The sequence below is a fragment of the Archocentrus centrarchus genome, unplaced genomic scaffold (assembly GCF_007364275.1).
Source record: "Archocentrus centrarchus isolate MPI-CPG fArcCen1 unplaced genomic scaffold, fArcCen1 scaffold_42_ctg1, whole genome shotgun sequence".
NCBI lineage: Eukaryota > Metazoa > Chordata > Actinopteri > Cichliformes > Cichlidae > Archocentrus > Archocentrus centrarchus.
The window spans coordinates 589964-616196 of record NW_022060268.1 but is presented as its reverse complement, the minus strand read 5'-3'; the positions used below and the strand labels follow the sequence as shown (position 1 = coordinate 616196).

At 45.2% G+C, this 26233-nt stretch overlaps 1 protein-coding gene across 1 annotated transcript in view; it reads right to left on the bottom strand.

The window, feature by feature from the left end:
* The window catches only part of LOC115777048 (exportin-7), a 32715-nt gene extending 11108 nt beyond the window's left edge, over positions 1 to 21607 (bottom strand). Inside the window, exons 1-11 of the mRNA XM_030724863.1 lie at positions 21512 to 21607; positions 12119 to 12265; positions 10822 to 10915; positions 10525 to 10691; positions 10100 to 10165; positions 9650 to 9754; positions 9206 to 9371; positions 8924 to 8997; positions 8711 to 8830; positions 8485 to 8631; positions 1338 to 1510 (exon numbers count right to left, since the gene is read on the bottom strand). Of these exons, the coding sequence (XP_030580723.1) occupies positions 1338 to 1510; positions 8485 to 8631; positions 8711 to 8830; positions 8924 to 8997; positions 9206 to 9371; positions 9650 to 9754; positions 10100 to 10165; positions 10525 to 10691; positions 10822 to 10915; positions 12119 to 12265; positions 21512 to 21544 (1292 nt within the window). The 5' untranslated portion in view covers positions 21545 to 21607. The remainder of the gene's footprint in view (positions 1 to 1337; positions 1511 to 8484; positions 8632 to 8710; positions 8831 to 8923; positions 8998 to 9205; positions 9372 to 9649; positions 9755 to 10099; positions 10166 to 10524; positions 10692 to 10821; positions 10916 to 12118; positions 12266 to 21511) is intronic.
* Positions 21608 to 26233: the final 4626 nt, after the last annotated feature.

Genomic DNA, 26233 nt, shown 5'->3' with positions numbered 1-26233 from the left:
TTATGAAATGGCACTTATTCAGGTTTTACATTTAGCGTAAGGTTATTTAAAATGCACATCAGTCAAGTCTCCTGTTTTGGCTGGGAAACTCTCGTATTTTACCCCTCTGTCCCGCCGTCCTCCCGTATTATTATTTTCCCGTAAATTTTCTGTATTTTAATATAATAATTTTGAAAAAGTCTTCCTGCCACTCAAACTGAATTCTGTCACTAGCCTCGTGAGAACTGCCTCCCAGGCTACTACATGTGGCAGTTCTCACGAGGTTAGTGTAGACAGCGGGAACAAACGTGGAAAAACAACTGGACCTCGGTTGGGCTCGATGTTGCCAACTTAGCGGATTTTCAAACACACGTAGTGACCTTTTTTCCCCAAAAAGCGACAGTGAAATCCTCCGCTGTCGCCGTGTTCGGTGTACATAAATCCTTCTTACTGCGTCCCTTCGTACGCTTTGGCATCACTCAGACCTCACTTCGACTCCACCCTCTGAACCTCACTTAAACACCGAGCCTGCCCACCCACTCCCTTCACTCCCATATCCCTCTAAACATATTTATGTTTTTTTCTACACATTTTCTCTCCAACGAGGTTTTTCCTCTCTCCTACAGCCACGATTGCACCTACAAGCAAAATGACCAGTTATGCAATTTAGGTGATGATGTCATATAGCGACTTCTATTTTCAGCAACAGAAAATTTCCCGTATTTAAAAAAAAAAAACAAACAAAAAAACTTGACAGGTATGAAAATATGGTAGTAAAGACCCGGATCCTTCATTCAGAACTTTTAATCAGCTGTGCTGCTGATATAAATTTAAGGGTCCATTTTTCCAACCATAAAAAAAAAAATAAATTTTTTTTTTTACTTTTTCTTCCCTGTAAATCAAAGTTGGCAGTTTCACCAGTAGCCACATGACTAAACATGCCCACCAGAGATAGACAGACAGGAAGACGTCTCACTCCGTTTAAAAAAAAAAAAAGTCAGTAATAAAAAACGACTTTTAATGACAATTAAATTTGTCATTAACTATTTTTATTGTTGATTATTGTTGACAATGTCAACTAATCGTTGCAGCCCTACTTTCAAACACTGCTCCACTGACCCGTGCCCAGCATGTTTTTACACACAGCGATGTTTGAACATGAATCTCAAAAACTATTAAAGATAAAAGTCTGATACTGTCGCCGGTCTTTCTGACCACCAACATGAACCAGGATCTGTAACCTGGGACAGAAAATATGAAATAAAGTCCCATTTTTGAGCGCACACTGACAAAAACGCCAAAAGACACTAGTGGTCCAAACGTTACCATGGCGCCCCCTGTTGGACCGACGGTCTCACCTGAGGATGACGTGGACCGACTCGAGCCGGGACGTGATGTAGGCCTTGGTGACCTCCGGGGTGTACGTCTCCAGCAGGTGGGGCTCCGTGGCTTTGACATAAGGGACCGACGCTGCCAGGCGCTGCCACAGGCTCAGCAGGTAGTGAACACTGTTGGGGGCGAACTCCCAGTGCTGAGACACAGGAGGGGAAGAAGAAGGCGTCAGCCACACACAACCGCTGCTTCATCACACTCTTCATCACTCTGCTCTTAAACCTCTGCTGCCATTAAATGATTTAAATGTGTTACTGAAAGTGAAGCTGCTGGCATTATTATGTAAACATTAAACACCAGCCTCACTGCTGTATCATAAACTGCCATCTATAATTATCAATATTAACAATAATTCATGCTCAGCGCACAAAACTTGTTGATTAGTGTAAACTAGTGTGTGCATTCAAAGCCGTGGCAGGAAACCTCACACACATTTCCCACACTCACTGAAGCAGCAGCACAGGTGCTTTAATGATCACATGACCTCCCCAACCCCTCTTTCTCTGTTTGATCTTCAGGTGGTTTATCCTCAGGTACCTCTCAGATTAAATGGCAGTTGTTTTTCGTTGCATTATTTTCTTGCTTTGTGGGTACCTATTCTTGCAGGTGAAAAGCACTGACAGGCATGTATGTAATGGCATTAACTATGAGTCCCACTTTACCCACTCATTCGTATTTTATCCACCTGCCCAGTTTAGAACCGCTCATTAACCTAACATGCATGTCTTTGGACTGTGGGAGGAAGGAGGAGGAAACCCACTCAAGCACTGGGTCAAACATGCAAACTCCACTAACCACTCCACCATCACACCGCCCTATTCCAGAGGTCTGTGTCAGGGCACCCTCTGACCTCCGTATGACCTCTGTTCCTCATGTGCACCTTACGGGTTTCTGGAAGAGCACATGTAGGCTCCATGACAGACGGCTACTTCCGCTGTTCGGTTTTATACTTCCGGTTACCCAAAGTCAGAGCCAGAGTTAATGACAAAATTCGGTCACTTTGTGCTGTAACGCAGTGGTCCCCAACCTTTTTTGAGCCGCGGACCGGTTTAGTGTTAGAAAATATTTCCACGGACCGGCTTTTAAGGTGTGGCGAATAAATACGTCAAAATAAATGATACGACCATAACCAAGTGTGATATTTTCTACGTATAATAATAAACAGGGTTCGTACACCTTTTCCAGGATCAAATTCAAGCACCTTTTAAGCACTTCCAAGGTCAATTTTCATGATTTTCCAGCACATTAAGGGGTCATTCACAATTATCAACATTTTCCAAAGTTTACTCTTTTTCAGACCCCCTCCCCAAAAGTGTACAAAGAAAATGTTGATATTTTTTCATGACATTTAATTTCTCCTGGTTTGGTGGTATTTTAATGTAATAGGAAGTATTAAAAACACATCCCGGTGTTGAAAAATTCTGGATATCTTGGTAGTAAATATACTCTTGCCTATCCATTAAAACATTGTATTGCACTGCATGTATGCAAAATGTACATGGTTTAGGGGAAGGATCCAAAAAGCTCTCTCAGAGATTTCAGCTGTCAGTTTCCACTGTGAGGAACATAGTGAGGAAATGGAAGACCACAGGCACAGTTCTAGTTAAGGCCTGAAGTGGCAGGCCAAGAAAAACCTCAGATAGGCAGAGGCGAAGGATGGTGAGAACAGTCATAGTCAACCCACAGAGCAGCTCCAAAGACCTACAACATCATGTTGCTGCAGATGGTGTCACTGTGCATCATTTAACTATTGAGCGCACTTTGCACAAGGAGAGGCTGTATGGGACAGTAATGCAGAAGAAGCCTTTTCTGCACACACGCCACAAACAGAGTCGCTAAAGCATATTTGGACAAGCCAGCTTCATTTTGGAATAAGGTGCTGTGGACTCATGAAACTAAACTGCGTTATTTGGACATAACAAGGGGCGGTATGCATGGTGGGAAAAGAACACAGCACTCCAAGACAAACACTTGGTGCCCACAGTAACATTTGGTGGTGGTTCCATCATGCTGTGGGGCTGTGGGGCCAGTGCAGGTACTGGGAATCTTGTTAAAGTTGAGGGTCACATGGATCCCAGTCAATATCAGCAGATTCTTGAGAACAATGTTCAAGAATCAGTGACAAAGTTGAAGTTGTGCCGGGGCTGGATACTTCAACAAGACAACGACCCTAAACACTGCTCAGAATCTACTGAGGCGTTTATGCAGAGGAACAAGTACAACGTTCTGGAACGGCCATCTCAGTCCCCAGACCTGAATATTATTGAAAATCTGTGGTGGGATTTAAAGCGGGCTGTCTGTGCTCAGAAACCATCAAACCTGACTGAACTGGAGATGTTTTGTAAAGAAGAACGGTCCAAAATACCTTCAACCAGAATCCAGACTCTCATTGGAAGCTATAGGAAGAGTTTAGAGGCTGTTATTTCTGCAAAAGGAGGATCTACTAAATATTGATGAAATTTTCTATTGGGGTGCCCAAAATTATGCACCTGCCTAATTTTGTTTAAATAATTATTGAAGACTTTCTGTAAATCCTGTAAACTTTATTTCACTTCTCAAATATCCCTGTGTTCATCTGCTTTATGATATATTTAACTGAAACTGCTGATCTGAACAACCAATGATTTATAAAGGAAAATCATGACAATTATCAGGGGTGGCCAAACATTTGCAGACCACTGTATCATCTGAATAGCGGGTCTTGTGCCAAAAAATGATTTCCAGTATTTTCCAAAAAAATGATTGCTGGTATTTATATAGTTGTAAATTACTTGCTGACGTATGGTCTGTCAAGCATATCTCGAATATTATCTCTCATGAATGATGTCAACTCATTTTGAGTCATAAATAACACTCCTGTCACATGGTAGAAGCTGCAATTTTTGGCAACACCGGCAGATAGTGTTGCCAACTTAGTGACTTTGTCACTTGGACTTTTCAGACCCCCCTAGTGACTTTTTTTTTTTGTCCAAAAAGTGACCAGCATCAAATTTAGTGACTTTTCCCGGTGTCATCGGGGACTTTTGAAGAGTTTTAGAGATATGCCGTGTTGTTCCAAAAAAATGATTTCCAGTATTTCCCCCTAAAAAATTATTGGTTGTATTTAAATGGCTGTAGATTAATTTTTGGCCTAACATCTGTGAAACATCTGTGTCAAACACATCTCTCGTGAATGATATTATGTCATTCTGAGCGAGAAACAACACTCCTGTCACAGGTAGAAGCTGCAATCACTTCTTGGCAAAGTGCCTTTCATATATTCTTTATTAATGAAGGTAAAAATTATCATTGACATTAAAAATGTCTTTTTTCCTGAGAGATCTGCCAAGAGGGCTGCAGAAATTGCAACAAATGTAACATTATAGTTCTATAAAGGGTAGCCAAAAACGACTGGACTGATTATAATGCTGATACAGTAATGCAGTCATAAATATATTTGCAAAACAAGTCATTTCTTCATTTTATATATAAGCCCTTCATAAATCCTGTGCGCCACAGTCTATTTACCGATATAAGCAAAGATAATACAGTAAAAAAATAAAAAATAAAATCGGAAATCACTTTTTGGCACAACACCGGAAACATGAAAATTCCGTTGTCGCCGTGTTTTGTGTACATACAGCAATACTGCGGCCCTTCCTACGCTGTGGCATCGCCCGGACCTCTCTTCGGCACCGAGGGGGACACCTAACCCCACCCCCGGTCCTCGATTCGTCCTTTGGCGAGTTTTAAGACAGCCAACAGCGAGTTTTCTTACACAAAACTTGGCAGCAGTGCCAGCCGCCAATCACCAGATTGCGTACAAATATAAGCATAGATGACAACACGCCAGGAACATATAGAATTAATGTACATACCTTCTGAATAAAATCCATCATGGTTTTCTGCGGTTTACTGCGTACGGCTTACATTTTTGATTCAGCTTTTTGGAACAATACTTCCTCTTCCTTGTTGAATTTATCTTCGGCGGTTTTGGCTGCTTTCCACACCTGCTGCGCCGCACTCACAGCTTATTCCTGTCTAATATCGTTATTGAGTCTTTCTGTGAATCGATGATGGCCTATTTTAGAAAATTCAATGAAGCCTTTGAATTGATCCGCCAGATCGGAGGCCATATCGCTGCAGACCACAGAACGGCGCAGTGGTGTACAAGTGAACGAGAGCGCCTCCGTGGATGCGCTGAGTTCTACGCTGTTGAATTTACTCGCGAGGAATGACATTATTTGCGGGGATTATGTTTGTAACTTTTGACTTAAAAGTATTCCATATTCGTCTGATCCATAATTGGAGTTTGCAGTTTTCCAGTGAACACTCATTAAAACGGCCACTCTCTGTCTTCGGGGGAGGGGCGTGGTCACAAACAGACTGACAGATCACATGCAGACGGGCAGGCCAGACCCACGCGGAGAAATTTTCATTTTAGACTTTACGACTCATTTTATTTCTCCGTTTCATAAGCGAACTGTTCAACCAGATAGTTATATTTTTATTTACAAAAAAAAGCGGTTACAATTTCAAGCACTTTCAAGCACTATATCCAAAATTCAAGCACTTTTCAAACCTTGAAAGGACAATATTAAAATTCAAGCATTTTTAAGGATTTCCAGCACCCGTACGAACCCTGAATAAAAAACGGGAATCCACTTTGTATTTGTATGCAACTCTATCAGCAGCGTTCTCGTAACATCCCGCCTCAACATGAATAACAGGCTCTCTGCCCACAGCGCTCCCTGGTCAGCTGTTAGAGCCACGGTAAAACATGCCTTCAAAATAAGATACACCGCAAAAACATATACAGTAGAAATCACCTCAGTCGGATTCAAATGGCCCAGTTTGGGGTCTATTAACGAATTTCGCTGCAATGGCTTCTGCTTCATCTATGAATTTGCTTCTGCAAATTTTATAATCTGAAATTTTACTCGTAAGTGCAAGTTTGTAGCTTACACTTGCCACGATTGTCCCCGGTGAAATGAACTGATATAAACACTAAAACAATTTCCAGGCGTTGTTAGTGTGTGTGTAGTTGTGCACGAACGAGCCGATGCATGGAAGTGGGCGGACAGGAGCTGAGGAGGGTTTTAGCGCTAAACTCATCCAGTTTATGCGATCACATTTAACTGGAAATTTATTACAATGGGACCAGATTTTTCATCCGAGGTAGGTGAATATCCGACGGATTTATGTGATGATTTTATTGGAATTAATGTTAGGAAAAATCAGGACCTGCAGATGCCATCCAACTAGAGCGAAAACCCGATTTGTGCGACTTCGACTTAGGTGATTTTTACTGTATAAAGCGCATGAAAAATACAACTCACCATAACACTGAATCAGTGTAAGCCCCCTGAGCTTGTTTCTCTGATACTCATTTTTGCTGGCTTCTGGTTTGACTGGGTTCGGCCGATTTCACATGGAGCGTGGCTGCAGAGCCGCGGTGTCAAGCGCTGGAGAGTCAGTTTGATGGCTGGGTCTACCTCACTGCTATCCCCGGTGTTGATAAATAAAAATGGTAAATGGACTAGTTCTTACATAGCGCTTTTCTACTCTTGTTGAGCACTCAAAAATTTAAAGAAGCGTTATGTAGGTCAACCAACCGATTTCGTTAGACAGGCCTGAAGCTTCTGGGTTTAATTTTAGCGGTGACGTATCATGTGAGCAGAAACGTCTTGACACGTCAAGAGGAAGTCATGGAGGGAAGTAACGGAGCGAATCCGCCCATTTTTCAAAATAAAATATAGTTTAGGCGCAGATGATAAGTAAAACGGAAATAATTTAAGTTATTTATTCTTTATGTGCGGCCCGGTACCGGTCCACGGCCCGGGGGTTGGGGACCTCTGCTGTAACAGGCGGCTTTATTAGTTGGAACATGAACTCGGGTTCAACTTGTGCTGTTGTCGGTTGTCACTACATCAGTCTGTACATTTTTTCAAATTATTTTATTATGTAAATTTGTTCTTTTTCCCCCAAATTATACTACCCAGTTGCACATCCTATTACTGTATTTTCTCCTTATGTTTTAAGTTTTCCTTTAATGTACAGCCTCTTATTTGTTTACGTTATTTTATTTATAGTGTGACACTACAGCATACAGCCTACACAAAGCTTAAACAATGCCTGCCTTCATGTAAACACGTAGCAGTTAGCAGGATGACAGCTGCGTGTCTCCTCGATCAGCCTTCAGCCAGTCCAGTGTTTCTGTTTCAGTGATCTGAACACTCTGATATCCAGATCAGTGATTTACCTTCCACAGAACAGCTGCAGCATCACTGCATGTTTTCCCTAATCAGCGATACAGGAACAGCTGACTGTCTCCACCGCTCCACTTTCCCTTAGCATGACCCATGCTAAGGGCTTAGCTTGGCTGATGCTCTGGCTCGGCTCTACAGCTGCTTTAAGGAAAACAACGTTGCCTTGTTTGTTAAGCATTACTTGATTGATTTTATTGCTTTGAAGGTAATCTGGTACTCTTATAATTACGTGATTCCTCACAAAACAAAGGTAACCGATAATGTGGATGTAGCTGACTTCAGGCCATAATTTCATGTCGTTTACACAAGTGACGGGTGAGGCACTGTTACCTCGCTGCTTTTTAAAACATCCTTGCAATGTATCCACCTCTGATGTGGTACCATTTAGGCAGGTAAAAGAAACTGCAGAGTCAAAATGTTTCAATGAACGGCAAGTGTGTAAGCCCGCAACCTTAAACAACAGCGCAAACGGAAGTAAACTACCGGCTTCCGCTATGAATTATGGGTAATGGCACGAAGTCAGGAATACTGTGGATACGAGTACTCATGTTCTGCTTTACTGTTGCACTCTGTGCAGACTCCCTCCAGAGAGCAGCAGGTGCCCCTCTGTGGGAGTCTGCACAGACTCCCACAGAGGGGCACCTCTGTGGGAACCTGGACAAACGTATTCGACTCAGTCCCATAAAAGGTGCACACAGACATGCACCGTTTACAGGTTCCCTAAAACCAACATTTAACACACACACACCCACACACACGGATCTAAGATAAGCGGGTCAAATCTGACCCATATATTCAAAGGGACCATACATACAAGCTACTACAGCCTGAGAAGAGGTTATAAATGAAGACGCCCTCCTCCCACCTGCAGACTGGTGACGGTGAAGTTGGCGATGAGGCGAATGACCTCGGGGTAGTTCTCTACTTTGACCAGCTCGCCCAGCTGGTAGTTACTCTTCAGCCTCGCCAGCAGGCGGCAGAACTCGTGGTAGTTGTTCGGATCGGGCAAACACTGAAGCACAAACACACGTTTTCAAAAACACGCCAAGCTGCAGAGAGGTGTGTGTTCAAGCGAGGCAGGTATGTGTTACCTGTGGGTTTGCCAATATCCTCTTCACCCCGTCCACCAAGTGTGAGAGAAACTTCGCTCGCTCTGCGTTGTTGAAAAGAGACCTCCGGACTGAGGCGATCTGAACTAGACACGACAACACCTGCGCACACACACGCAGACACACACAGGCTCACAAACAGGAAGTTTCTCGCCTCAGTCTGCAGGTTTTAATCACATGACTGTGCTCACTTACCAACGGGGAAAGGGATGGAGGGATGGAATGATACAAATTGAAAAACAGCTGCAGGGTGGAGGAATCGAGAAAGGCTGCGGGAGAGAAAACAGACGTATTTAACCTTTTTTGCACCGCCGAGCCGCCTGCTGCACAGCTGTCACACTATCCTGACCCAACTGTAAAGACACCCTCCACATTTACAAACTGCTGCTTTCTACAACAGCAGCGAGTCACGTGCAGGAAATGAACAAACATTTTTCCATGATCCTTTTGCCCGGCCCCGCCCCCTCGTGCAGCTACCTGATCTCCATGATGTGGGGATCTGCACGGTGCACAGGTCGTCCGACGACTCGTCCGTGGAGGTTCCTATGAAGTCGTAGTTGAGGCAATTGTAGCTGAGCTTGAGGAGCTGCATCAGCAGGCCGTGCTGGGACTCATCGTTCAGGTTCAGGTTCTTCCCCGAAGCCTGAAAGACAAACACATCTTCAGCTGCCTTCTGCTCTCCGTATCCACGACTAATCCAACACGCCGACGCCGCCTCATCAACAAGAACTTCAGAGCTCGCTTCAGACTCAAAATAAATTTTAGTGTGACCTCTCAGGGCAGCTTTGCATGATTCATGGATGAAAATGAGCCTTCTCTTTCTGAGACCGGGCCTTCGTGCAGCCTCTCAGTTCATCCTCTGTTGTTTTAGCTCCTGTGTGTTTAACGAGCTGCAGGCGGGACGAAGCCGCTGAAACAAACCTGTTTGAGGAGGTTGCAGGAAAGCGTGAAAATGTCAAAGAGCGAGGAGTCTCTGAACGAGGAGGCGATCTTCCTGTGTTTGGTCAGCGGGTGCGTCGTGTCGGCCTGAGGAGGAAACACAGGAGGTTAAACCGGGAGACGCACACGCTGGTTATTTTAATATCCTGTTTGCTGCGCACGCTGCTCACCGAGTTTAAGTCACTTCAGTGTTTTTCATTTATTTCTATTAATCCGTTTTACTGAGCTTTCAGCTCTGAATTAAATGTTTTTGAGCTAATTTACATTTTTTACTCATTTCTAAGCTGTTATTATGATGATTATTACTGATCACTAATCAAACAGTGATTTGTATTCGATTAGCTTTCTGGTATTTTCCTCTGAATAAAGCTTGTCTGTTATTTAACCCGGTCAGCTGATTCCTCTGAGTTCGTTAACCACCATGTGACTCACCTGATTGATCTCATTGGTCAGCTGGGACAGGATGGTGACGCCTATGATGCAGTGTTCAACGCTGTCCTGTAAACACAGCAGCAACAGCAGCTTAGAGAAGATCAGGTTCAACTAATCCAGGCTTAATTAATCCTGTTTCTGTTGGCTCCTCCTCCTTACACATCGAACAGAAAAATGGAGGAGTGGTTCAGGGAATCAAACTGTTCCAGCTGCACGTTTACATCAGAATGAATCCTTCGCTGACGCCACTGGACCTGCCGTGCAGTTACAAACACGCCAAAGCTCTGACGTGTCTGCACGGCTCCAGCTAACGAGCCGCCCAGCACGCCGACCTTTTCCAGGCTTATAACTTTATTCTGACCAAATACATAAATAAAAGACCGGGTTCAAAGGTCACCCGTCCAGGAGTGTTCCAGCGCTCTGACCTGCAGGAAGCGCGTCACGTCGCCGATCACGTTTCTGAAGACGTAGTCGTCCTTCTGACAGTCGAACCAGCCCAGCTTGGTGATCCTGGCGTAAAGCTGGATCAGCGCCTGCGTCACAAACGCCGCCAACTTCGGCCGTGTCGCCAGATAGTTCAGCACATAGTTCCCTGAACGCCACAGAGACAGGAAACTCAGCACCAGCTTTTCAAAATAAAACAAACACCCTACAACACGTTCAACTGCTCATTCTGCTTTGTTGTATTTTTACATCCTGTGAGCTCAGCAGGAGATACTCACGGATGTCGATGCGTTGCTCGAGGGGTAGAGGGTTGCTGGTCCGAGAAACCAGTTTAGACAAACAGGTGGCTGCGAGCAGCTGAGAATATGAAGACTGAGAGAGAAAAAGCAGGCGGGTTAGGAGCAACATCATCATCTCTGACATCCAGCTAAATCCATCTACTCTGATGGCACAGGAAGAACCTCTCAGACCCACAGCTGAACATCTCCATCTTTATCTCAGACAGATAAAAAATACAAGAACTAAAATCAGAAACAACACCTGGGTGGCCCACCTGTGCCAAACACTGCATCTATACAGAAACCTGTTCATTAATGTGAAATATGAGCTGAGCTTTAATACCATCATAGCAGGTCTGTGCTGTGATGGTATTAAAGCTCGAGCTGGCTGCACAGGTAAACACACACTCAGGTGAACAGGCCAGAAAATGACCTGAGCTCATTCACATTCATGAACGTGAGCATGAAGCTGACGCAGCATAATGAGAACAACTGCCTAAGATCAATCAAAAAGGAAGTCAGCATCTCCATAAAGCTCATCAGCAGGTGGAAGCAGGAAGTGCTCCAACTCCTCCTGGTAGAGGCTGCACTGACTTTGGATCAGTGGACCAACCAGCACCATCAGCAGCAGATGGCCTGGACCCCAAACCATCAGAGCCTGCAGAAAGTCCTCACTGGGCTTCAAACACCTCGGACTCGGTGCTGCTCCTCTTCTTCCAGACGAAACAGAAAGTTTCCTTTCAGCTTTAAAGAGTGCAGTTCTCCTCGGGGAAGCTCTTCAGGTCTGATATCAGGACTGTGACAGCTGGAGCTGCTTTACTGAAGACATTTGTGGGTGGACGTTCTTGGTGCTCATTAACACGACTCCATACAGCACTCTGAACCTCCCGGTGGATCTTCACTGATCTCTGACATGATACTTTCACAATCATCCAAATAAAAATAAACCCTTGAACTGGTCTAACAGGTACAGAATATCCAAGGTTGCTGAATTAGATTATAAAAATAAACTTGCTCACATCAGAGATGCTCTGATATTTTAACATCAATCTGAGGTGTGTGCCAGCATTCATGGATCATATGTCAGGACTTTGTGAGTCTCCGCCCCATGAAGATCTCCTGCCTGCAGGGATGGCTGAAACCACCTTTCATCAGGGCCTAACCTCCACCTGCCATGTATGCTGAGTCTTATCTACAGTTTTATTAGCAGGACCCCCCCCCCCCCGAGAATTATATCTGCTAATGTGGGAATGTTGAAGCAGCTCAGGTGGGACAGTTTGGTGCTGTTTCTACTCACGCTGCCTCTCTCCAGCAGCAGCTGACATTTGCTGAGACAGTCGGGGCTGTTGGTGAACTCCACCAGAGCTTTCTCGGCCTGGTGTCGGACGGCGGTGTCGGTGGTCTCGTACAGCTGCTTACACAGGATCTCCAGCTGGGCAAGGCCCTGAATAAAGACAGAGAAGAGGACACGGGCTTATCAGAGAGCAGCAGCCTTTCCTAGTTTCAGAGACAGACTCGGGAGGAGCGCAGAGATTAGAACCAGATAAAACAGGCCCCCCACACCGAGCCTTTAAATGCTCATAATCACAGGATAAACAAGCTTTTCTGCCTCCTGAAGCTTTAATGATCTCGGGCTACTCTCCAGGAAAACTGCACCATCACAGAGTCAAGGATGGAGGAGCTCAATTGGAGGCTGCTTGTGCTTACAGACATGGCGGTGCGTTCGCTGCCTCCACCCGTGCGAGGCGTTTGTGGTACATGGAGCGATATTACCGAGCGTTGCATCATGTGCATCGAACCTCTGCGGGTCTCAGATAAGAGGGGAGCAGCAAACCCAGGGTGCACGCCGACGTCTGCAGCGCCTCATCACAGACTCACTTCACACGAACCTGATAAAGTTCAGCAGGAATAACCACACACACACACACACAAACACACACACGCGCGCGCGCGCACACACACACACACACACACACACACACACCAAACTACACCCAAACCCTGGAATAACAACACTGAGGGAAAAATAACTGAAAGATATGAAAAGGAATAATATTTCAACTGCTACATTTAACATTTCCCCCATTTTCTTGTGTAAGTTTTCCATTTTTTCCTGAGGAGATGAAGTCACCCTGATTCACACTTCCTCTGATTCCAGCTCTTCCCGATGCTCCCGACTCTGTCCCACTCCCAACGCAGCAGCTGACAGATGGTTCTGCTTTCTAATTTTAAATCAAACTGTTTCTATTTTTATTTGGTCGTGCGCGGCCGGCCTGCAGACAGATGCTTCCTGGATTTTACTAGGTTTATTTTGCAGGGACTCACCTGAGTGTTTTAATGTCACAGGTGACGTCTCGACAGGCTCCAGTTAGAACACGTGGGCAGTGTTACTGTGGCTTTAAAGCGCCGTTAATGACATGGGCGAGGATGACGATACCGACCCGGACACATCTGAAAAGTGAAGCCTTAAACCTGCTTCCTCTCTAACGACCAGCTGGGGGCGACACCTCTGGTTGTAAAAAGCAGTCTGATTGGATGGAAGTCTATGAGAAACACCTTCCTGATGGTTTCAGGCCTGACTGAGTTCAATTTGGAGATGACGGTCCTGTTAGAGTCAGGAAGGATGATGAAGAGGAGGAGTCACTGTGACTGATCCGCCGCTCATCGTCGTGCCTGGTTTCCCTCAGAATCAGCACAGTAACTGGTTTATGCAATGAAGCCATGGAAATGTTACAGACCCTTGAAGTACACACAGATTTGATTTTTAAAAACTTTTGAGGACCTGAAGCTGTCTGATCGACGCATCGTGGCCAAACCGCATCATTTCTCCACAGCCACAAGCTGCACGCACGACTGCTAAAATGTGACAGCATTCAAAGCGAGGAGATGAGCCTGAGCAGCCACCTGTATTTACCCACAATGCACTCTGTGAGGTTCCCTGCAGTGATTCAGCCATTCAGACTGTGGTGGATCCATCACTGATGCTCACAGGAACCAGGTTTAGTCTCTGGCCTGAGACTCTGTAAAACTGATCCGGATGCAGTTTCTAACAGAGATTAAATGTGCTTTTCAGTGCTGAAAGTTTCATGTGGAGATCTGCTGGACTGATGAAGCCATGAGGGCTCCAAGATGCAGTACATGGACCCTGTGTACTTCCTGTAACTGAAAGTACTCATAGTATGAAGGTAAAACTTTGCATGGCTTCATTAAATGATTGATCTGGTTGATTTTATTCATAATGACCCTTTATAAAGAAAAATCAGGACTAAAGAGCGCGCTCAGGGCTGCACAGAGTACACAGAGAACTCAGTGCTGTACTTGAGAAATCATTCAGGAACAACCTGAATTTCTTCCATGTAAACGGGTCCCAATAACACAGGAGCTGGTTTTACAACGTCGTTCAACAGTTTCCTCATTGTGCTGCCACTGAGCAATGCTTCTGAAGTCCTCTCAGATTACAGCTTTCACACTCACAACCATCAGACAGTCGTGTCAGATCAGTGCACGAGCTCTGCACGGCCCTCACATCCAGACTGAAAGTGGCTCCTGATGATCTGCAGGTCTGCGCTCACTCACTGCACTGAACAGCAGGTGTGTCCGTTTCTTTGTTACATAGTTGTAGCTTCAGCTGCTCTCTTGGCCACACCTCTTAATCTCAGTGAGACTTTTACCTGGACACAACAACACAAATACAGTTCGGCTCAACTGCAACTGCTTTCCAGCACCACAAGACAAGAAAAAACTTCCAGATTTCCAGGAAGACAAAAACAAATCTCTGAAGGTGTAACTGAGCAGCCTTACGTTTACCTGCAACAATTAAAATACGGTAAATGAAAAATGACACCCCCCCCAAACACTGAGTTCACCATCATGTAAGAATCATCAAACCCTCACACCTGAAAGGCTGAAGCTGGAACATTTTGGGAAATGTGAGCATCAAATCATCCATGAAGCTGTTCCCTGGCTGCAGTCTAAGCAGGGATACGGGCCTCCCTGCAGCTTCAGAATGGCTCAGCATTCATTTATCAATAAATCATCCAGCTTTAACATTGATGTGTCTGCAAATACAGTCCCACTGTCTTTGCTTTATGGTGCTCACACGTCCTCCTTGGTGCTAACTTTGTGTTTCAATCGTTGTTCGAATGACGTTTGAGGTGTAAAGAAAACTTCGTCTTCCTCATGTTGAATCTGAGTTGGGCTGCAGCTATGGATTATTTTAGTAATTGATTATTTAACCGATTAATCGGATAAGAAATACTTTTGTCTTATTAAGTTCATCTGCATATTTTAACTTCCATAGATTTACTGCAGCTGTTTCCCTGTGTTAAACAAACAGCATGGATGGAGCAGCTACAGAGTTCTCTTTTCTTCACCTGCTGATCAGGTGATCAATGAAGGACTTTCAGCTGTTTCCCAGTAAAGGTTTTAAGGTGGTTACGGGAACAAGCGCTGCTGCTTTGGACGCTAGAAAAATGCTTCCTTTCAATCCACCTGAGCTCACCGTCTGAGTAATGGCTCCGCCTCTTTGCACACATGTGCAGACAGACTGCACGTAAAACAGCTGCTGTGTTATCAGTGTTTTTGTTGAAAACTGGGGGCTGCAAAAGCGTAATGTTGTAATGCTTTGTATTCACGGGCATTCTCCTAAATACACTGCTCAAAAAAAAATAAAGGGAACACTTAAACACAATATAACTCCAAGTAAATCAAACTTCTGTGAAATCAAACTGATTGACAATCAATGTCACATGCTGTTGTGCAAATGGAATAGACAACAGGTGTAAATTATTGGCAATTAGCAAGACACACTCAAAGGAGTGGTTCTGCAGGTGGGGACCACAGACCACTTCTCAGTACCTATGCTTTCTGGCTGATGTTTTGGTCACTTTTGAATGTTGGCGGTGCTTTCACACTCTGGTAGCATGAGACGGACTCTACAACCCACACAAGTGGCTCAGGTAGTGCAGCTCATCCAGGATGGCACATCAATGCGAGCTGTGGCGAGAAGGTTTGCTGTGTCTGTCAGCGTAGTGTCCAGAGGCTGGAGGCGCTACCAGGAGACAGGCCAGTACACCAGGAGACGTGGAGAAGGCCGTAGGAGGGCAACAACCCAGCAGCAGGACCGCTACCTCCGCCTTTGTGCAAGGAGGAACAGGAGGAGCACTGCCAGAGCCCTGCAAAATGACCTCCAGCAGGCCACAAATGTGCATGTGTCTGCACAAACGGTTAGAAACCGACTCCATGAGGATGGTATGAGGGCCCGACGTCCACAGATGGGGGTTGTGCTCACAGCCCAACACCGTGCAGGACGCTTGGCATTTGCCAGAGAACACCAGGATTGGCAAATTCACCACTGGCGCCCTGTGCTCTTCACAGATGAAAGCAGGTTCACACTGAGCACATGTGACAGACGTGACAGAGTCTGGAGACGCCGTGGAGAGCGATCTGCTGCCTGCAACATCCTTCAGCATGACCAGTTTGGCAGTGGGTCAGTAATGGTGTGGGGTGGCATTTCTTTGAATGGCCGCACAGCCCTCCATGTGCTCGCCAGCGGTAGCATGACTGCCATTAGGTACCGAGATGAGATCCTCAGACCCCTTGTGAGACCATATGCTGGTGCGGTTGGCCCTGGGTTCCTCCTAATGCAGGACAATGCTAGACCTCATGTGGCTGGAGTGTGTCAGCGGTTCCTGCAAGATGAAGGCATTGAAGCTATGGACTGGCCCACCCGTTCCCCAGACCTGAATCTGATTGAGCACATCTGGGACATCATGTCTCGCTCCATCCACCAACGTCACGTTGCACCACAGACTGTCCAGGAGTTGGCGGATGCTTTAGTCCAGGTCTGGGAGGAGATCCCTCAGGAGTCCATCCACCACCTCATCAGGAGCATGCCCAGGCATTGTAGGGAGGTCATACAGGCACGTGGAGGCCACACACAATACTGAGCCTCATTTTGACTTGTTTTAAGGACATTACATCAAAGTTGGATCAGCCTGTAGTGTGTTTTTCCACTTTAATTTTGTGTGCGACTCCAAATCCAGGCCTCCATTGGTTAACAAATTTGATTTCCACTGATGATTTTTGTGTGATTTTGTTGTCAGCACATTCAACTTTGTACAGAACAAAGTATTCAATGAGAATATTTCATTCATTCAGATCTAGGATGTTATTTGAGTGTTCCCTTTATTTTCATGAGCAGTGTATATTTCTGCTGCAGGTTTATTTTTAGTGGCTAATCAGGGATTAAAACATAAAAAATATTTTGGAGGAGCTCCTCGGTACCAAACGATCGCTAGTGCTAATGGCGATACCTGCTAGGAAACTGTTGTTACGTATCCAATAGCTGAAAATCTCAGCACAGCAAGCACAACACATACATGGGTGTAGAGAGCAGTGGAGGCATGGAAAAACGTGACAGCGATGACCCACTTGGTGTTAAAGGGTTGTTTTTCCAAATGAAGGAAATCATCGCAGTGATGGAGAACTTGAACGCTGCTAATGCAGGGAAAACGCTCCGCTTATACCTGAGCTGCAGAGTTTAAACGAAGCATCAAAGCAACAAATTTGTGTTGAGGATTTTTTTATTATCAAATTATTCTAGTTACTCGATCAATCATTGCAGAGATGCCTTATTTTAGTCAAATAAAGGCCAAAGACTCGGTTTACCATCATCTACAACTCAGGAAACCAACGAAACCTGAAGGAAGCAGCAAATACTCTGTTTGCACGATTCAGATATTTCAGTCAATAACTGCTTTATTCTTTAAGGGTTTCCCAAAGTTCCTCTCTCTTTATTCGACCAACAGCTCAGAGTTTCTAATGCATTTTGATCATAAAATGATGTAAAGCAGAGTCCAAGCATCTCTGACTTTCTGTCATTTAATAACCTGAAACTCTGCACAGTCCCTTTAACAACATTCTCCTTTATTATATTCAGGATGTTTCAACCTGCCGAAAATGAGGAGGGTGTGTTACTCTGATGGCTGCAGGTTTGGGGAGTAAAAATGATGTAAAGTCATTTTCCAGGTGTGAATGTGAATCTGACTTTAAGGTGCAGCTAATGAAGTTTGGGTCCAGCTGGAAACAGCAGGAGAGCTTCAGATCTTTATCTGTGCTGCAGTGTTTCCTGCTCCACTCGCTGCTGCAGACAAACTTTGTGGATGCTGCTAAAAATGAGGTTGTTTCACAGGTTTGTTTCAGCTTTTCAACTTTTGAACCTGACACGAACACACAACTGTGTCAATTTTCATCGTGGCTGCAGTGATACACAAGCACAGCGATTCCCCGAGAGGGAGACGCCGCCACAGCTCGGCGAGATTAAACTTTCTTATGGAAAACTTTGTTTTCTTCCCGTTTGGACTTCTACTCCTATCCCAGGGCGGACACAGACCGGCTCTCAGGAGAGTCCAGCACAGCAACAACCTTCAGCCAGAGAGCAACGGTAGCACACGAACATCACAACCCTCTCTGTGATACTGCAGGACCATCTACCACACTGGTGACAGCACGCACAGTTTCCCAGTTAAACAATAGTTCACTCTGCTGCAGTGCCCCACAGGTATGTTAGTGGGCACCCTGACCTCAGTACGGGTGTGTCTGCTGAGCCACACTGAATGAACCCTCAACCCCACTTCATAAACATTGGTCACTAAGTTTCAGAAAGCAGGATTATCCAAGCTATGCTCATTGGCTACCGACTTGTGATTGACAGCTCCACCCCTCACTCGTCACACCTGGCTTCCAAACACCTACACAGGATGCCTGAAATGCACCTGCAGCATCTTTTCTTTTCTTTTCTTTTCTTTGTTTCCATCATTTGTATTTTCTACACTGTGCTGACCCGACACTCACCTTTCAGGTAACGCTGTTTATTCCTCGTCTAAACTTACAAAGAGTCACTTTAATAAAAATGAGGTACAATAATAATTTGCAAGTGTCCAAAAGCAGCCTGTGCTAACCAAAGGTGCTGCAGGCCTGTTGGGGAGACATTTTTATAAATCTAATCTTTATTTATCCAGGAAGTAAACCCGAATCAGCCGGTCAGCTGTTTTGGTTCACTTTGGCTCTGCAGGCCCTCATGCTGCAGCTGCCACAGGGGGGCGCTGTCAAAAACATGTGGAATAACTGTACTGTGGATGCAGCACAGAGCTCTGATCCCCGCCTACTGAGACTAGCTTTTGGAACATGGATGCATCCTCCAGAGGCCGGGCTCGCCCGTGCAGCAGGGTGAGAGGTCAGGAGGAGCTCGGAGTAGAGCCGCTGCTCATCATGTGACCAGGACGCCTCATAAGGGAGGGGTTTCAGGTGTGTCCTCCGAGCGGGAGGGCAGACCCAGGACACGCTGCAGAGGTGATGTCTCTCAGCTGCTCTGGGGACACCTCGAGGTGCCCCTGGATGGAGGAGGAGGAGACGGTGAGAGGGGGGGTCTCTGTTTAGACTGCTGCCCTGTGATCCGGACATGCATCAGAAACCAGAAATAATAAACTCATGGAAACAGGCTGAGCCAAATGTGAACCCCAGAGCTGTTTATTTATTGTGAGGTTTTATTCAATCTTGTTTTTGGTATATAGACTCCTGCCAGAAAAATAAGGCACTGCGAGCTTAAAGGCCCGCTTATGCAGAAATATAATAATATAAATGCTGGGAAACAATTCAGGAGATGCTGTTTGGTCTGCAGCTCTTCTCCATAAACAGAAAACCTGTGGGAGGTTTCAGGGAGCAGACGGATGATCGGCTATTATCTAAAGATTAGCAGATGGACATTTAATCATCATGAGTAGCAGCCGTAAACATCACAGGAGTGTCAGAGCACGGCTGCCAATACATCCGGCCCCTTTTTATTTAAAAATAAATAAATTTAAAAAATCTATAAATTCTAAGCATGTCCACACTTAAAGAAGAACTGAAACCTGAAACAGCTGAGGAGAAACACTCAGTGAGGCTGCTGTCAGTTCATGAACATTATAGAGAGCAGGTTTACACAACTCTAACTATAGGCTCACTACAGGAAGAGTGAGGCACCTCATGGAAAAACTGCAGTAACTGTGGACTGTAATGCAGTTTTCAGACTACGCTAAATCATGCAGTGGGCTGGCCCTCATGATGGATTTGGCCCCGAGTTCATCTTTCACAGTACGATAACTGATAAACGAATTAAAGATAAATTAAAAACAAACAAAGAAAAAAAACAAAACAAAAAACAGCTGTGTTGAAACTTCTAAAATGAGATGATTTGAGTTTCTCTTCTGAAAACAGCAAATTAAAGTCTTTTATTACACTGAGGTCTCAAAGGGAAACTGAACGAGGCAGCGATACGTTAATCACTCTTGGGGTAAATGAGTGTCTCATTCACTGGGACCAGTAAAACCATTACGTCAGTGAAGACTTTCACCTGGACAATCAGACATTATGTCACTGAAAGGATCCTGACCTGTGACGGTGAAAGTATCACTGCCGGGGGGCTTTTTAAAGGGTCCAATCTGTAAACCTCATTTTTATAAGGTTGGAAGACACCTGTGACACACCTGAGTTCATATCATCCCGAGCTGATCACAGATAAACTGCTTAAACTTACTTTAAAGTTACTGCTTCAGCCCATAAACTGGGGTCGAGTTTTATTCATCCTGTGCACAAGAAAATATGACGTTGTTTAGCGATCACGTGATCAGCACAGAAAATGAAAGCTGGCTTCACCTGTCCGTGTTTCACCTGTTCAGTGAGCACCTGTACAGCAGCATAAAGTCTACCACTCTAAAAAGTGCCCTGCTTAAATGCTGGAAAGCCTCCGAAGCTCTTAGAGAGCTCCTCCTGGGCATGATGGAGCGAAGCGAAAGCACAACAGAAAGCTCCAAACTTCATCCCTCTCCTCCTCCGGCTCCCAAACATGTGTCCGGAGCGCAGCGGCTAGGCTAGCTACGGCTCCGGGATCCGCACACACATGTAAAATGCCCCGCTGCCCCCTCCATAAAGCCCCCGCGGGTCCAGCCCGGTGCCGTCGCCCCGGTTCACCGACAAACAGACGGACAGACCCAGTCATGTTTTCAAACACGCTCGGGCGGGAGAAGTTCAGTCTGGAGTTGCTAACGTTAGCCTAGCCGCTGCATGGCAGAGCTAACGGAGCCGAGCTGCGGATAAGAAAAACACCCGAAACTCAGGGACAGAAAGTGCCAAGTACCGGGCCCGGTTAGGTCCGCCGGTTTCGGTTCGCCGGGCCGGCCGGGACAGGCGTGCTCACAGCGGTTCACCGTGGCGCCAGGTGACAGTTCATGCTAGCCTGTCAGCTATCCGGCCGCAGCTAATCATGTTTCATTGTTTACTTCGCTGAAATACGCCGACGTTTCCCGCCGCTCTAACTATGGTCGCGCTCCTCTACCGGGCACGGGGACCGGGGGTCCCCAGGCCGAATCCCCACAGCTCCCCGGCTCCTGTGTTGGTCCCGGAGCCTGGAGCCAACCCTTGCAGCTAGCAGCGGCTAACCTCCAGTCCGTGCTGTCACAGCAGGCCACAAGTCAACACAGGCGGCCGCATCCTTTCTTTCCCCGCCGTCAGCTCCGCCGCGGCCACCGCCCGCACGCAGCGGCCCCACGCCAGCTTGGTGCCGGGAGCGGCGCGCTCGGATCCGGTCTCAGCTTCAGCTGCGCCCACCTACAGAAATTATCGGCGACAAAAACATGAAACCTCTGCTTACCTGCACATGATCCGCCATTTTTCTCCATTTCATGCACCTCTCACTCCCCCGCTTATGGGTCACCACAGGGACAACAGCGCCCCCGCCGGCGGCCGCTGGCAGGACTCCGGCACGGTGCAACGCAACACAGTTTAACCAGAGGTGGCAAAAGTACAGTCATTCTGTACTTAGAAGTACAAATACTTGTGTTAAAAAATACTCTGATAAAAGTTGAAGTACTGCTTCAACTTCTTTGCTCAAGTAAAAGTAAAAAAGTACAGGCTCTGAAATGTACTCAAAGTATGAAATTAAGGGCAGCTTTTTGGAGGACGTTTCTACCAGCTGTTTTTGTGCAAAGCTAACTGACCCTCGTGCTATACTAATGTAATAAAAAATTACAAGACAATACAAACTTTATTTCAATCTAAGTTCTAATTCTAATGAATTAACTCAGCTTTAACACTGTTATGTAGAACGTGAGCAGAGAAAAAGAGAAGTTTTAAAAATCTCTATTTGCTGTTCCCTACATTGTAGAGGGTGACTCTGCCTCACCTGAACGGACAGTGAGCACAGTCAGGGGTTACAGTGGGATTCAGCAGGTGGGGGGACCCTAAGATCGGCTGTAGTGGCTCAGTGTGGGGTAAAGAATCACAGCTCACATAATTTCTATTGTAGCTCCAGGAGATTTCTTTGTGTCAGGCTGTGATCAGCTGCTGCTGCTCTGTGTGGATTTACACACTGAATTCAACCTGATGTAACCCAATATATACTGTATAAGGACTGGGGTGGGGGTGGGGGGTCCAGTGAATGAATCTCAGCATCATCGGCTTAAATTCAAACTCATCTCTGCTGCACTGATGTAACCTGTAACCATGAACAGCTGCTCTGCACCAGTCCAACACAGAGCTTTACTGTAAACTCACCACAGTACTGCAAACTAACCTGTTCATCCTGCACTAAACTGCAGTATTTTGAGTAAGACAAAGTTAGTGTACCTCAGTTTGTTTTGCAGGATGTTTCATAATATGAAAAATCATAACTTCACATCAGAAACAGAACTAAGATCTGATTTTAAACTGTAAGCTTTAAATTTCCAGATTATCAGATGTCACTGAGCAGTCCTTCTAACCTCTCTGCTTCCTCTGCTGTCCTCTTTCTCCATCTCTGAGTGAAGTTATCACTCAGCTCTTCTCTCCCTGGAACACAGCAGCTGGACCTGTTAAACCTAAAGTAACGAGTCTGTTTGAAAATGTGAGGAGTAGAAAGTACAGATATTTGTGTAAAATGTAGAGAGTAAAAGTAAATACTTAAGTAAAGAACAGATCCCTGAAAAATCTACTTAAGTACAGTAATGAAGTATTTGTACTTCGTTACTTCCACCTCTGGGTTTAACACAACATAATTCCAGTATCTTGCCCAAGGGCACTTTGGCATGCAGACTCCCATTCATTCTCTATGGTAGCGCTAAACCTCCACGGATGTAATATATTACTGGCCACTATGACCCTTGTGGCGCTGTTGCGCGTTTGAGACGCGGTACTTTAAAATTTTTCCACTTTTAAACCTTCAGAGAAGAAAAGTCCACTCTCTGCAGCTCTCAGCGCCTCGTGTTCATTCATCAAATGTAAGAAACTTTATTTAAACGTTATTTGAAATAACAGTGAACCTGCAGAATAAATATGCTGCTGTATCCTAAAGGTCACGTTTGCATTTATCTGATGAAAGCTGGTTAAAGCTTAGTGTCTGTCAGCTGTGCTGCAGTGATGAGCTAAATCATGACTGAACATGATGTTTCATTTATTTTGTTGGTGTGTGTCGTTGTCATGTTTAATGTTAATCCAGTGAATGTACTGGGAACAACTCATGAAGCTGTTTGAATGATTTACAGGTTGTAAGCATTTTAAAAACCTCAGTGATGTGTCTGCTCTGCTTCTTTTAAAGTGATGAACCTCCTTATGGTTAAAGCTGTTTTCCCTTGTTAAGTACTTGGTTTTTGTCAATGAATATATGTTTGTAATTAAAATTCATATCATCTACCGCTCCCTCTTCACACTTAGACTATCTGCAAAAATAGTTCAATAAGGAGATGATTGGGTGGAAATGGTGACCATAATATACTGAGATACAGAAATAAATGCAGCTATTTGGCAGTCAGACTCCAATGACCCAAAGAATCCCAGCAGTTACAGGATGTAGGACAGGACCCCCCAGCTGATGGTGGTGAGGATGAAGACGGAGGCTTGGATGGGCTCTGAGGGACCTGGGTGAGGCAGAGCTGAGATTTAAAGCATGCAGAGTGGAGGCCGATTGGCTCCCAGAGGGCAGTAAAGAAAATGATTGGAAAGAGTAATGATGTCAGTACTGAGTTTAACGGTGTGGCAAAGAGGAAGTGATGTAAGAACAGACAGCTGAACAGCCAGGAAGCAGCAGGTGAGATCTTCTGGATCACAGCTTCAGTTTTAGTCTTTGTCTTAAAACAGGGATTGTAGACGTCCCAGTGTCTGTGCTGGAACACCTGCTCAGGTGTTCTTCAGTCTTTTCTGTCAAACTGCCACATTACAACAACACAGAGACAGACCTGCATAAACTAACACTGAAGCTCTTTAGAAGAATAACAGAAAGCAGTGAAGCCTGTGTGGAAACGAACTGAAACTTGTGTCATGACAAACAGAGGACTTTATTATCTCTGCAGTTTATTCTGCAGTAGTGGAAGCACAGCTACACACTGCAGAAAAGAGCTCAGACAGCTGTAACACAATAATAAACAGTATGCACATTAACTGAATAAAATACTGCAGCATAACCTCTGTCCACGCCAGGACTCAAACCTGCACCCAGATGATCACAAAGGCTGTGATTTGATTGGTTGTTGCTGTACCTGTATGTGATTGGCCCCCCACAGGAACAGCTGGGAACTGAACCAACAACCTTCTGATGAATACGTGAGCTGCTCTACCACCTGAGCTACAGCCACACAGTTTAACACACAATTCAGTGTTTCACACCATCTGATGTAACACAGTGTAAGACAACGTAACAGAACCTCTCCAAACATTTACTGTCAGAACATCATTACTCTTATATTGTAACAGCACCACCATGTGGTCATCTGTGGAAGAACCATCTGCAGGATCTTCAGGGTAATGGTGCTGTTTGGATTGTTAGTTTCATGTATATCATCATCATCATCATCACCATCACCATCATCATCATCACCATCATCATCATCATCATCGTCACCATCATCATCATCATCATCACCATCACCATCATCATCATCACCATCATCATCATCACCATCATCATCATCATCATCATCACCATCACCATCATCATCATCACCATCACCTTCATCATCACCATCACCATCATCATCATCATCACCATCACCATCATCATCATCATCACCATCATCATCATCATCATCATCATCACCATCATCATCATCATCATCATCATCATCACGATCATCATCATCACTACATCATCACCATCATCATCATCGTCACCATCATCATCATCACCATCACCATCATCATCACCATCATCATCATCATCACCATCATCATCAGTGTTTAACAGGACTAACAGAGCAGGCTGAAGCTTTCAGGAGTCCCAGCCAGCATCCTTTCTTTAAGTTTAAACATGTTTCAGGTTTGTGATCTGGGTCTGTTTGATGTCTTGGTTTTCCTCCTCTGCACAGTTCAAATGATTTAGTCTGTTTTTATTTGCTCACAGTCACACTGATGCTGTAAACAAAGGTCAGAAGGTGAAAAAACTGTCAGGTGTGACGATGAACGTCTGCAGTGGTCTGGACAGTGCTGTAGTTCCTGCTGTGACCACCAGACTACCAGTACAGAGGGGTCAAAGCTTCCTGTGCTGACTTTCAAAATAAAAGGAGCAGAGTGAGCAGCTGCATTTAGGGAAGGCTGATGGAGACATTTTAGTGGAATAAAAGTAGAAACACGGCAGCAGGAAATGATAATTTCTGAGTCAAAGCATGTGTAAGTTCCTGTGTGAGCTCTCTGAGGTCAGACTGAACCAGCATCAGGAACTCTGTGGAATCATTTCCTGTTTCCTTGTCTGACTTTCCTGCAGGACTTCATGATCATTTGGTCTCTTTTCAGTCGTTCTGCAGCTTTCAGACAGAAATAAGTGACTATAATCAGTTTTACAGTTAGAATGCAGATTCATACTCATGGTTTGATCAGATCAGTTATTTCTCTGGGCTGCTGGGGGTTCCCATGATGCACTGAGTGTTTCTTCTTCTCTCTCTGCTTATACCCCACTCTGTATTTAATCATTAGTTATTATTAATCTCTGGTTCTCTTCCACAGTGTGTCTTTTCTCTCCCCTCAGCAGATGACCCCCCCTCTCTCCAGAGCAGCTCCAGGCCGTCTCAGCAGGTCAGAGAGATGGAAACAGCTAAAAAGATCTGCTTCCTGTTTGATGATACACTAAAGAGAGCAGCTGGTGTCTGAGGGACCATCAGCTGGTATCTGAGGGACCATCAGCTGGTGTCTGAGGGACCATCAGCTGGTATCTGAGGGACCATCAGCTGGAGAAGAAGAAGATGGATGATGAATATTTACAGATTTCTTTGAATATTTTCCCGTCTGATCAGTTTTGAGTGAACATACCCCCCCCCCCCCCCCCCCCCCCCCCCCCGTATAACAATGACACACGTTTCTGTTTCACTGACAGCATTTAACAAACTTTATTGTAAAATGAAGATTTTTGACA